Genomic DNA, 14,056 nt, shown 5'->3' with positions numbered 1-14,056 from the left:
GCTTTGTGAGCTCAAGTAAGGCAATCTTTAAACCAATGAAATATTCTGTTTTGTTTCACATCACCCTGCTTGTTTGGGCAGCTATCCAGTAAAAAGCACCGTCTAAGTCTAATCGACGGAGAGAGAAATCATTGTCTAGGCTCACCAATAGAGACAGAGATGAATGGAAGGGAGAGAGATATTTTTATATTATAAAAAAATACTTAAAAAAAGTGAGACCTATTAAATAATATTTTATAATAACAACTATTAAAAAAAATTAAATGTGAAATCACATGACAAGAATAGTGTACAACTTGACATCAAGGGCATGACTAACAAATTTTCATAAGTTGAGGAACAAGTTTAACTTAAAGTTAAGTTTAAAATTATTTGTGACATTTCACATAGAGGAACAAAATTAACGCTTAACTCATTTATATATTATCTAATAAAAATATGTCACATCAAATAAATGTAAATGTAAATTGTTTATGCTATTGATAACGATAAAGAAAGAAAAGTTAATAAATTAAAGAGGCATTCATCACTATATTCCAAAAATAAAATCATTTTTAATGACATAAAATTTTATTTGATTTGAATTGATATAATTTTATCCAGAAAAAATACGAATAAGGCAGTACTTTTTGTCCATACAAAAATTTATTATCTTACGATCAAAACAATGAAAAATTCCAGACCGAGACTTATTTTATATAAATTGCAAATCAATCCATAACAAGTTAGAAAGAAAAATTAGCATTAAATCACTAAAATTGACAGAATTTGGCAATACATTTTATGTTATCATTATCAAGATGAACATGCAGCGTAAATTAAAACCAAATCCATCATAAAATTTAATATTTTACTATCTAATTACTGTTTCTCAATGGTTGCAAACAAATTAAATAGGACAACTAAACAAAAGTTATATTTTTTATTATTAATGAACTAAATGAGTAAATTTTATTATTGTATGATATTAATTGAATTGAATGATTAGTACTCTGAAATTAACCCCAAAAACCCTCACTTCTTATGCGACACATTTTCAGATGAAGTTGACCAAAAAAAAAAGTAAATCTTCTTAGGCGATGTCCATGCAAGAAGTGAGCTCATAAATACAAGGAAGAAAAATAGTTAGATTTTAAAATATTGAATTAATAATAGTGTAATAATTTTAAAAATGTCATTTCAAATAATTATAAATTGATAAATTATAATTGCAAATAAAACATTTAAATTTCAAATGTAACTCTCAAATTATATCTGAAATTAATATTTATAAACTATTTTTTCTTTTAAAAAAATATCAAAGATCTAACTATAATTAATTTAAGAAAAAACCACATCTAAGGACTAAAAAAAATTATTCACAAACAAAAACTAGCAAGAAATCTCTTTTTTAAAAAAAAAAATCACATCCCATTTTTACAACAACCTATTTTATATTGATCTCTATTTGTAAATAATTTTTTTAAATCATCCTTTCATGTGATTCTCCCTTAATTCAATGTTTCATGACCTAATTTTCATTCTCCCTAAATATAAGGGTTCTCACAATGATATGATATTCAATGGAAACTTGAAACACCGAACTATTTGCGTCAGGTTCTAATCTAAGTAATCAACATACAACATTAGGAACTAGCCCGGTGACAACAAAGAAAAACAAGTCTCCACAATCCCATAGCATGCAGATGCAGATGAAGTGAATAGCAACGCTAAACTCAAACCACTGACAGACCAAATCCGAAAATTAATAGAAATGAGAGACACAAAAAAATGTCCTGGGATGCTCATCATCATAACTGTAACATCATTGCACACTGACTTCTAATAATATGGCATGTACCGAGTTGGTCTTCTGAACCTGGGAACCTTCCTGCAGTGGACAAAAGAAAGAAAACAGGAAATATCAGTTAACACAACTTGGCATAAGTGTAATACAAATACTGCTGTTATTCAAGCTTTAATTTATGAACTTGACCACTGATTAGATAGAGGTCACAAAACTATTGAGGTGGACCTAAATTGTGCTGAAAGTTTTATCTGCTGAACAGGGACATTTCACCAATCAATCCTTTGGATGACATCCTAAATCAAGCTAGAAGATTAATCATGAGACTGGGATGTACTTTTGAACTTTTCCACAGCTACTAGTAATATTTATGTAAGAGAAATGATGAGGATAGGTTTAGCAAGTTCTAGATAAGATAATATGAAAATAGAAAATATGTAAAAGAGGCGCACAGTGCCCTAGATTTATTACTCCTTGTATAGAGAGAAAATAAAGCATAGGGCCACATATACAACAGAATACAAAAGAATAAAAAGAATAGATGATTAATAAATAATCCCCATACAAGAAAGTCTAGGTTTAACTATTGGGCCTGAGCATTATTGGGCTTCATCATATTAAAGATCCTTAACATACCCCCTTAAACGAGGGGCTGGGCGTCTGTCTAACCAAGCTGAGTTTATTTCTGAGGTCTAAAAGCCTAGAATGAGAAAGGGCCTTTGTAAATAAGTCTGCAATCTAATCTGCGGATGGCACATAGTTGACGAACATCTGGCAAGACATCAGTCGTTCACGAACAAAGTGAACATCCAACTCAAAGTGCTTTGTCCAAGAGTGGAAGACCGGATCGAAGGCTTAAGCAAATGCACTCAAATTATCACACCACGCAATCAGAATCTGAGAAAGCTTGAAGCCAATTTCAATAAGAATCGACTGTAACCAAGCAAATTCCATCGTGAGGTCAAACAGAGCACGATACTCTGAATCAGTGCTTGACCGTGTGACAACTTTCTGCTTCTTCCCCGACCATGCAACCAAGGAATCACCAAGAAAAACACAATACCCTCCAATTGAGCGACGGTCATCCACACAGATAGCCTAATCAGAATCCGAGAGTAAAACGCTCACTTGGTTTAATCTGAAGCATCAGAACTGCTATGCCTTTTAAGTATCTGAGTACACGTTTGATTGCGTGCCAATGCTGATCTGTTGATTGATGAAGAAATTGACTAAGCTTATTTACTACAAACAAGATATCTAGGCTCTAGCTTGACATTAATCAAATATTGTAGAGCCCCAATTAAATGTCTGTAAGTAGTGGGATTTGCAAGAGGAACTCCATCAATTGAGAGAAGTTTATTAACCACCATCGGTGTTGGCACTGGTGAGCAATTAGTCATTCCACATTTCTTGAGTAGTTCAAGAATACAATTCTCTTGTTTTAAGTACAAACCTGTAGTGTCTCGATAGATTTCAATGCCTAGGAAATGATAATGACAACCCAAATCCTTAAGAGCAAATATTGAATTTAGTTGTCTGACAAATTCTTTGAGCATTACTGAGTTGTTCCCTGTGATAATAATGTCATCTACATAAATAAGGACAAACATAATGCTAGTCATTATTTTGTAGAAGAATAAAGAAGTGTCACACTATGAATGTTTAAAATTCCAGTTAGAAAGTGTGCTCTTCAATCTTTCAAACCAAGCCATAGGTGCTTGCTTTAAACCATAAATAGCTTTGTTAAGCAGACAAATAGCGTTAAGATACCTTCTATCAGCAAAACCCTCAGGTTGTTTCATGTAAACTCTTTCTTGTAGATAACCATTGAGAAGCGCATTATTTATATCAAGTTGTCTAACTGGCCATTTGAAACACCCAACAATATTAAGAATAAGCCTTAAAGTGACAAGTTTCAAGACTGGACTAAATGTTTCCTCATAGTCAATCCCACGATGTTGTTGAAACCTTTTTGCTACTAATCTTGCTTTTGCCCGTGAGAAAGATCCATCAGAATTCACTTTAGTCTTAAAAACCCATTTGCAATCAACGGGTTTTTCCTTTCCTATAAAAGGAACAAGAACCCAGGTCTTGTCAGTAACAAGAGCATTGAACTCATCTGTCATAGCTTTCTTCCACAACTTTGATTGTAATGCTGCAGAAATAGTTTGAGGTTCTGAAAAATCATCAAATGAGGATTTAGTAAGCCCAATAAATTGAGTTTTAGGCTTAAAGACACCTGCCTTACTTCTTGTTACCATTGGATGCCTATTATGAGTTGTAGTTTGATTTTCTAATGCTGGAGTGATAGTCTCTGATGCTGTTGAATTATTTGTACTTCAATCATCATCTTGTGATATCATATCATTTGATGGCATAGATTGAGAAGCTTCAGTAGAATCAGTGTGTACTGACATTCCTAAATTTCTTGCAGAGTTATGCTCAATGGATCGTGAATCCGGACAATTGGGAAAATTATTCTCTGGCTTAGCAACGACATTAGTGCTGACTTGAGGAGAATGAACAAGTAGTGGGAACACCAAAGAGTAGGGTTGTGAAGACCTTTGGACCAATATTAACACCTTCAGGAACTTTCTTTTTGTTAATAAAACCTGCTGAGAAAGGACAATCATGCTCATTAAACTGAACATGTCCTGAAATATATACTCTGCCAGTAGCACTCAAGCATCTATATCCTTTATGAGAATTACTGTAACCCAGAAATACACACTTGGTTGATTTGAATTGCAACTTATGTTGATTATAGGGCCTTAAGCATGGGTAGCAAGCACCCCCAAACACCCTAAACTGAGAATAATCTGGCTATTTAGTAAATAACCTTAAGTAAGGTGAACCACCTCCTAGAACAACACTAGGTAGTTTGTTAATAAGTTCAGTGGCTATATGAAATGCTTCCCACCAACAATGGAGAGGCATTTTAGCTTGTGCAAGAAGAGTGAGACCTGTCTCCACAATGTGGCAATGCTTTCTGTCTACCCTGGCATTTTGTTGGGAGGTATGAGGACATGAGTGTCGAAATTTAATACCACATTCTTGAAGAAATTTAGAAAAACTTCTATATTCACCACCCCAATCACTTTTAACCACTTTAATCTTTCTATCAAATTGTTTTTCAGTAAAGGTCTTAAACTGAAAAAACATTTGAAGTGCCTCATCTTTAGATTTCAAAGGATAAATCCATGAATAGCGACTATAATCGTCAAGAAATAATATATAATAACGAAATCCATTCAAAGACAATAATGGAGAGGATCCCCACAGATCTGTGTGGATTAAACCAAGTGGATGTGCAGCATGAGAAGTAGAGAGTTTGAAACGAAGAGAGTGAGACTTGCCAAACTGACAAGATTCACAAAACATAAGCTCAAAATTATCATTAACTTTGAGATTATAATATCTAATAATTTGTTTCAAAACCCTAGTACTAGGATGGCCAAGTCTGTCATGCCATAACTTTCTAATATCAGAATTATCAACATTAATACTAGCCTTAGAAATACTATAATTGTCAAAAATGACTTCTCCGTCAACAGCAAATAGCAAATCTTGCTTTTGACAAAACTGAGAGGGTCTCCTCTTCCTTACTCTTTTAGCATCCACTTTATAGAGCCCAAGATTACTTCTCATTTCCTATAGTAGGACTGTCCCTATTTCCTAATCCTTAATCACAGCAGCACGATTATTCAATAAAACCAATGCATTATTATCATCAGAAATCTTGGGTATGCTCAGTAAATTCTTTTTAGCTTTAGGAGCATATAAAACATTATTCAATTGAACATAGTGCCTAGGTACATTAGAAATCTGAGAAGAACCTATCTCAAGAACACTGAGATTTTGACCATTAGCTACCAAAAGATTAGCCTTACCACCATTAGGGACTGAGTTGTTCAAACGAGAAGCATCATTGGTCACGTGAGTTGTTGCCCCTTTGTCCAAATACCAAGATTCATCTACAACAGTCTTAGGAGTGGCATAAAAGGCTTCATTAATTGATGAAAAACCAGCATTTGAGGTGTGACGAGAGCTGCAAGGAGGATTAAAATTCCTGTCAAAACGCTTGAAGCAATCTTTGATAGTATGACCTGGCTTATCACACAACTGGCACGAGACTCCACAACTATGACCAGATCTACCACAACCACACTGACTCCTTCCACAAGAACCTCACCAGCCTCCACGAGAACCATCAGATGTAGCAAGATGAGCAAACTGAGTAGAAAGACTGAGTTGCAACATATGGGTCAGCTACTCTAGTCTACTTTCAAATGTAAGAAGTTAAGTTTGAAACTCAATCCAGTTCATTTCTTCTTTGGCAGAAGTAAGTTGCACAACAATAGGGTTGTACTCCCCATCAAGCCCACGTAGAATTTGCATAAACAGATCAGATTAAGGTACAGCAGAGCCCGCTAGGGCAAGACTCTGAGAAAGCTTTTTAATCTTGCCTAAATAATCAACCATAATCATCACACCCTTCCTGGTACATTGGAGCTTGGAACGTAGCATGAGAACACGAGCACAGTTTTGTGAGCCAGCCAACTCATGAGCAGCAGTCCATAAGCCAGCAACAGAAGCAACTTGTGTCATTTGAGAGGAGATTTCGAGAGTCATGGTATTTAATAACCATCCAAAAACTAACTAATCAGCTGAGACCTAATCCTCAAATGCTGGATTAAGCTTAGTCTCATTGTTTTCAATAATAAACTGAGGAGGACATGCCTTAGTTCAATTAACAAAACCTTCTAGTTTATACCCTTTAAGAATAGGTAGAACATGAGTCTGCCAAAGAAGATAATTATTTCTGTCCAACTTGATAGAAATAGTCTGTGACAGAGTTGATGGCGCCAAAGGATTCTTAACAAGATTAGCAACAGAATCAAGAGCTGAGCTGTTGGTTAAGGTGTATGGAGTTTTCAGTGAGCTGGCAAAAGAACTATCGACCATGGCGGCACAACCTAGTTATGGCTCTGATACCAAGATAAAATAATAGGAGAATAGAAAATATGTAAAGAAGGCACACAATGCCCTAGATTTATTACTCCTTATATGATAAGGCCTAGGGCCACATATACAACAAAATACAAAATAAAAAGAATAGATGAATAATAAATAATCCCTATACAAGAAAGTCTATGTTTAACTATTGGGCCTGAGTATTGCTTGGTTTCATTATATTAAGATCCTTAACAATTCTGATTCTTTTGGTGCCTTTTTGTGGGTGTAGATTGTGAAAGGTAGTAGTGCTTTCTATTGTTAACTTTCTGTTGTAAATAGTTTCTTGTGCTAATATATGGATCCACTTTCCATTCAAAAAAAGAGAGGGTAATCTAAATAAGATTCCTGTAAGCAACATACCCATATCCATAAGGTGAGTAAAAGTAAGGCGAAGGGAATGGCCTCCTGAAGCGATACGGCATGTAAGGAGTGAAACGGCCGGGGCGATACTGTTTCATTCCAGGGACATTGGTCCTCTTTGGCATAACCTGGAAATATGTGAATCCACAAGATTATAGCTACTTTACTTAGAGGAAATATCACAAGGAAAGTTCAAATAGAAGTTGAAAAGACATGCCTTCAATTGACGACCATGCAACTCAGATTCATTCAAGACAATAGCCTCCTGGACAGCTTCAGGTTCCAGGAATTCCACATAAGCAAAACCTTTTGGATGACCAAACTTGTCTGTAAGAATAGTCACCCTATTCACTGTCCCACATGATTGGAAGTGTTGCTGAACTTCTTCGGGTGTGCATGCATAATCAACCTGCAAAATCCTTATTATTTTAGAAGACTAGATACCTATAATGATCAAAATAGATATTAGAGTAAGGAACTCCAGAGGCACACAATTCTTGTTCCTTTTAATACCATTCTATCATACCACCGCTTCAGCTACAGCTCCACAAAATGCAGTTCATGATGCTTATAATAACTTATGCACTAAAGCAGTATTTGTTGAGTAAATACCATTCTATCATACCATATGTTTAATCATTGCTCATCTCCGGAAATAAGAAAACCTCAAAATAGACTTGGATAACTCAATGGATGTCAAGCCATCAAAAAAGTACTCTAAATCATTGCATGACATTCATTTTCCACGAACAAGTGTTCACAGTTCTTCGTAGTCCTCAGTAACATCACAGGAATAATTCCAGTTACTGATCAGACTGTCCAATTAACCCACTAGAGAAAGATATATTCCAAATACATGACTAAACCAAGCATGTAGCCCACTAGCAATGCATGCTTGCTACAACTCCTCAAGTTATAGTAATTCTACTGGCATCATGCTTCTCAATCTTCAGAGAAACCATTTTTGTGCATTATACTGATCTTCCCCAAAAGAAAATTTACAACAGCTCCAAATTTTACTGGCCTAAGAACTACCACAACTATAAAGGAAGTTGTGATTGAAAGATACACACATGTATTTTTTAAAAGGAAAATTAATCATTGGTTCTGATACTTTTGACTTGATTGTAATTCAATCCTTAAATTTTAACTAAGTACAACATTATCCCAATAGTTTGACTTAACTCAGTTCCTAAATTTTAACTCAATGCAACTTAGCCCCCTTACTTTTTGTCATTTAAAACATTAGTGTCCAAGCTTTAATAATAACTTTAATTCTTTATAATTTTATTTTTAAAATGCAAGGACCAACATTTTAAATAGATAAAACTATAGAGATTGGGTTATAATGAATCAAAGTTTAGGGATTGAGTTTTAACTAAATCATACTTATAGAGACTGAATGATTGGTTTTCCCCATTTTAAAAAATGCATCATTGGTATTTTTTAAAAACAAGAAAAGAAAAACCACAAGACTATATATGAATTATTGATGATTGTAGTTCTTTTTGTAAAATGGTCCAATGATGGCTTTTAAAGGGTCAACAATAAAGTGTTAAAAAAGGGAAATGTGGAAAGAAATGAAAGCATAATAAGAACTCAATGCAGGGAAAAATAACATGAAATGAGGAACAAGATGCCTCATTTCAAAAATATCAGATAATCTTATTCACAAAGGTGAAACGACAGAGATAAAGGCCACAGGGAAGCAGCAACTGCATACCCTTGGCACGTCAGCTAAATGGCACACAACTAAGGTACCATAGACCTTTGCAGTCAGCAGCAGGGCTCTATGACTAGAGATTGCATCCCCAGAACTTGCAGAATGGTCTTCTGATGAACCATAAGTTGTCTCCTTTGAGGTATCTTTAGCACTTTGTACCTCCAGCAGTTCCAGTTTCAGCCATCCATTTGAGATGCTTTCATAGGTTTACTGGCACGAGTCTACTTTTAATAGTACTACTAGAAACATTATGCATTACTTTTTTTTTCTTTTTTTCTTTTTCCTTTCTTTCTTTTTCTCAACTTCATTGTATTTTTCCTTTTCTCTTTTTTTTTTTTCAGGAAATTGCTCTCATGTTTCCTTTTCCTTTTCCTTTTCAAGAACTCTCAATCTCTTACTCCTGATTCTCTTCTGACATTTTCATCCCCTCTTGATATCTTTTTCAATTTCAAAAGCACAACATAAATTTTCTTTCCTCTCTAGCACAAGCCTAAGGAAACATCCCATTTAAATTTGGCCCATCTACAAGATACAAAGAATGGCATCCAAGTGCTAAACTATAGGAGTTGAGTGGTAAGACTGACCCTGCGATCATAGTGAGACATCAAGTCAAGCACTGTCCCCACAGATGAACAGTATTCTCTCCAAAAAAATAAGAACACGTAACCTTTTCAATAATAAAATAAAAATTGCAAATTTAACCCATAGAATTTTCATCTAATGAAAGATTATAGATCTCAAATGACAGAATTATATACCCCTCAAAACCAAGCCAAAACTGTAGGTCAAGATGAATTCCAAAGAGCAGGTAGCCTTGTTATAAAAAAAGCCTGTCTTAATGGTAGGCAAGTGCAATAAGTTAAAATATAAGGATCACTAATATCATTTAAACAGAAACCCCCAAAAATATAGTATATTGGGAATATTTTTCAAGAAAATCAAAAGGCAAGTTACCTTAAACACTTAGATGGTCCAGGCCCACTCCACATCCCAAAAATTATTATTGTTATTATTATTATTATTATTATTATTATTGATCATCATAATCATCATCTTTTTGTAGCTCCTAGCAGTTACCCAGCATAACAAACGCAGCATGTAAATCTAAGAAATCTAGCCTATTATGTTTGAGCATCCACATGTTTGAAATGCAACTCAACCGGCAATTGCAGAGGTAGGTGTCTAGAGGATTTGGAGCCTAAGCTGAAACGACCAAACAATATTTTCGGCTTAACAAAAAAATCCATCTCCCTAGCGGTTGAAAACAATGTTTCCTCAAATAGCAAGTGAATTTCAATCAAAATATAAATTAGATTGTCATGATGCCAATTATGAAAACTTCAGATCATGCATTTTTGCTCTTGCTTACAGAATTTACAAAGATTGCAAGGAAAAGTGGAAAACTATATAGTATCTAATAATGCATGAACAAGAGTAATGATAAGAAAATAAATAGTTCACACAAGCCCATGTGACAAGTTGCCACTGCTATTTTTATTGTTTTATATCATGGGAGTGATTGATAGGGGAAGCCTAGTTCAAAAAAAACTATCAGCGAAGCAAAGCAGGGTGGGTCATTCATACATTGCCAACAAAAACAGATCGAGAATCTGCCTCCTCCTTGCTTGCCTGAGACGCAGCTGCACTTCCAGGATCTACATCAAAGATTCAATTCAAGAAGTCAACAAGTGAATCATTTTTATTTACTCTTTATAAAAGCCAGAACATCTGGGGTATCAACTGCAAGAATAACAAAATTTGTTTCGTAAAAATAAAGGGGAAGTCCCTGCTGAGAAAAACACTTTTAAGACAAGTGCTCTGTCAAATATATAAAACCATTGCTTGAGAACAAAGAAATACAGAAAACTGTGCAAGAACTACATAGCTTAATATCATCAAAAGCACCAATTCAGAAAACACAAGACAGAGCAAAATTGACAAGGTTAGTAAATTAAGAAGACAAAGCCATCACAGCAAAAAAGCGTACACGACAATTTAAAAACGATCAGCATACATAGAATCATAATACTTTCTGAAACATACAATTTTGCATTCAAACTAACTTGTATCAGTCAAAATTGTTACATCCACCTTAACTAAAAATCTTGCAAAAAGAGATTCTAGAATCTTCACTATTTGGGGGAATCAAGTTTGTGCTTTTAAATAATAAATAGCTTAATAGAGCGGAAGGGGAGAAAACACAAAAGTATTATTAGAGAGAGACAGGGAAAGAGTAAGGAAGACCTTGAACTGCACCCATCTCCTTCTCGACCTTGGCTTGCATTTCACGGAGAGCTGCCGCTTCCTCTTCCATTTCCTTCAATCTCTTCTTCATCTCGTCCAGTTCCTACAGCAAGCAAGTAGACAAAATAATAATAATAATAATAATAAATTAAATTTAAATTTAAATTCTCTCAAAAGTCAGATCAAGATATCAAGTTCCCATTTTATTCATTCTCTAGCAGCGTCAAACTATCCATCCCCTGGTGAACGTAGTAGGTATTCAATATTTCCAAAGTCGGCTTGGATCAGATAACTGGGGGGCAAAAAGGTGAAAGAGAAGGAAGAAAGACCTTGACGGCATCGTCGTCAGCAGCAGACATATCGACATCGGCATGGTGAGAATCCATGTCTCCTTCCATCTCCGCCATGTCCGGGATATCGCCTCCGTACACCTCATGCTCTTCCTCCTCCATGTTCCCTTTCCTTCAGCTATCTCTCTGCAAGATGTCCAATTTACAAACAGGGCTAGCTGTAGAGGATCTCAGCTTGCCAAGATGATGACAATGCCTGCACTGCGAAAGCCTTTTCTTTATTTGTAGTTGGGTTGGGTGTAAGTCCTGAAAGCCCAAAGTTGAGGCTTCAAAGCCCAAAGACGGCACATATCATCATTATCATTCTTATCCCCACAAAATAAAAAAAAGATCACTATCATTATTAATAATAAAATTCATGAATTAATTATCAAGATCAACCAATAACTAAATCTTCATTCTCAAGATCAATCAATTGTAATATGTTTCAATTAATAATAACATTTTTCCAACAAAATAGTAGTGTTAATATTGATACTAATATCAATATAAAACATAAAATTAATAATAAATTGTATAATTCAGAAATTGTAATAATACATTTAAAAAAAGAAATAACACTTTTTTTTCAAAAATTTGTCAGAATTTCATAAAGCTAGTATTTAAAAATTATTATTATTTTTTACCAAAAATTAAAAATTATTATTATGAGAAGCAAAGAGTAGAGATGTTATAAAACGTAATTATAGACATGGGGTTTCTCCTATAGACACGGGGTTGTTTATTTAAAATTAAAAAATAAATAATTTTTAGATAATTTGAATATTTTATAAAAATATATTTATTTTATAGATATTTTATAAAAATAAATTATTTTTAGTTATTTTTAGATTTATAATATCTTTGTAGATCTCTATTTATAAAATAAATAATTTATTATTTAGTTATTGTAAAATTTATAATATCACTTTGCATATTTATATTTTTATGGCATTTTTGCTTATCTAACACGTTTGATTTTTTTAAAAAATTATTGAAAAATAAATTTTCAAAATAATTAGAACTTTGTCTTTTCTTTCAGATTTGGATTACTTTTAAAATTTTAAACAAATAATACAAAATTTCATAAAATAAATTTTTTAAAAAATAAGTAATTTTTCATGGAAAAAAAAACTTAAACAAACAGGCAACATAAAGAAAAAACGTTAAGATTGATTTTTTTTTTTTTAGATTACCAATATCAATTCTTGAACTTGGGGCTTTTTAAACTTTATTTAGGGTACGTTTGGCTAGAAGTGAACAAGAAATTTCAATGAGTTTGATTTAAAAAGAGAGAGATGTGTGATTTGAAGTTTTTAATTAATTTTTTGACTCTTATAATTTACATTTTTTAAAAAAAATTATATTTTCAATTTTTTAATCAAATTTATTAAAATCTCATTTACTCTCCCATTGGCTGCAACCAAACAAGGGTTAGGGTTGTGGCCAAAAAAAAAAACAATGGATAGGGTATTTGGCCACAAATTTATTATTGTTCAAGAATAGGTGATTTAACAAAAGGTTAGAAGAATCTCTACGTACATTGTTTTAGGACACTATAAATATAATCTTTTTAACACTTCAGGCAGAATGGCAGAATTTAACTGGGAAAAGAATAAAACATAATTCTCGAGAATGATGTGGCAAAAAACTTAAAATTACGATTATAAATAGAAAAATACCTTCCGTGAGTTCATATGGTTTTGTCCAATAAAAAAAAAAAGAGTTTAACCAAATTAATATTTTTAGCATCAATATATACATGTTATTGAAAATATGGTTAAATGTAAAAGAGATTAAAGATATGGTTTAGTTTGGTTTTGGTTTTGATCAAAACATAAACTGAACAAAAATAACTAGTTTGTACAAGAAAGGACACTTGATTGGTTTCTTCATTAGGATTATTTTGATTCAGTTTTTAAGCAATTTAGTTTAATTTGATTTATACATGGATCAAATTTTAATATTTTTTAATATATAAAATTATAAATTAAGGCAAAGCATAATTTTTTATTCTATCTTTTTCTTTTATATTCCAACTAAGTCACATTCTCAATTATATATTCATAAATGAAAATGAATATCATATCCAAAATAAAAAATATTTAAATCCATTATTAATAAACATCATAGTGTATGTATTTGTAAATAACACAAATTAAATTTTATTACAAATTGTCTTGGTGTGTATGTTGTGTGTTGAGGCTTTTTATGGATGTGTCAAAAGGAAAAATCCCATATTGCCTACTTCAAGAGAGCTCTAAGGGTGCGTTTGGGAAAGCTGCTTTTTACATTCAAAAAGTAGTTTTTTAATTTGGGAAAGTTAAATGGTATTTGGAGATTATTTATGGTGTAAAATTGACTTTTTGATTGTGCTTTTCAGACCCGGGTTGCACGAAAAAATTTGAAAGCTGATATTAATAGCTTTTAAAAAGTCAGTTGAAGGAAGATGTGATACCTATTATTTAAAATGACCATGATACCCTTGGCCTCATGTTTGTCTTTTCCTCCTGCCCGAACTCATCCGCATTTCTTCAAAACCGACCTTCGTTCTCTCTTCTCTGTGCTCTCGCCTCGTCCTGCCATTATTCCGTCATC

General features: G+C 33.2%; 1 protein-coding gene across 6 annotated transcripts; it reads right to left on the bottom strand.

Moving 5' to 3' along the window:
• Positions 1-1,533: 1,533 nt before the first annotated feature.
• On the bottom strand, positions 1,534-11,667 carry LOC129308407 (polyadenylate-binding protein 2-like). 6 transcript variants are annotated; one of them, XR_008592609.1, is made up of 9 exons: positions 11,459-11,667; positions 11,130-11,232; positions 10,470-10,540; positions 7,380-7,571; positions 7,163-7,290; positions 5,677-5,834; positions 3,557-4,401; positions 2,423-3,374; positions 1,534-1,870 (listed from the first exon to the last, which is right to left on the bottom strand). XR_008592609.1 is itself a non-coding variant. In XM_054949518.1 (7 exons), exons 1-7 carry the CDS (start codon positions 11,579-11,581, stop codon positions 1,791-1,793), a joined length of 855 nt encoding a protein of 284 aa, XP_054805493.1. In that variant the 5' UTR covers positions 11,582-11,667; the 3' UTR covers positions 1,534-1,790. The 6 variants fall into 6 exon arrangements, 2 of the variants coding, with proteins under 2 accessions (XP_054805493.1, XP_054805494.1); XR_008592610.1 differs by having other exon boundaries at positions 2,423-3,962; positions 4,045-4,401; XR_008592608.1 differs by having other exon boundaries at positions 2,423-4,401.
• Positions 11,668-14,056: the final 2,389 nt, after the last annotated feature.

Source organism: Prosopis cineraria, unplaced genomic scaffold, assembly GCF_029017545.1.
Source record: "Prosopis cineraria cultivar Desert tree isolate PC_DT_omini unplaced genomic scaffold, ASM2901754v1 PC4, whole genome shotgun sequence".
Classification (NCBI taxonomy): domain Eukaryota; kingdom Viridiplantae; phylum Streptophyta; class Magnoliopsida; order Fabales; family Fabaceae; genus Prosopis; species Prosopis cineraria.
The sequence above is the reverse complement of the archived record's forward strand: the minus strand, read 5'-3'. Positions and strand labels throughout refer to the sequence as shown.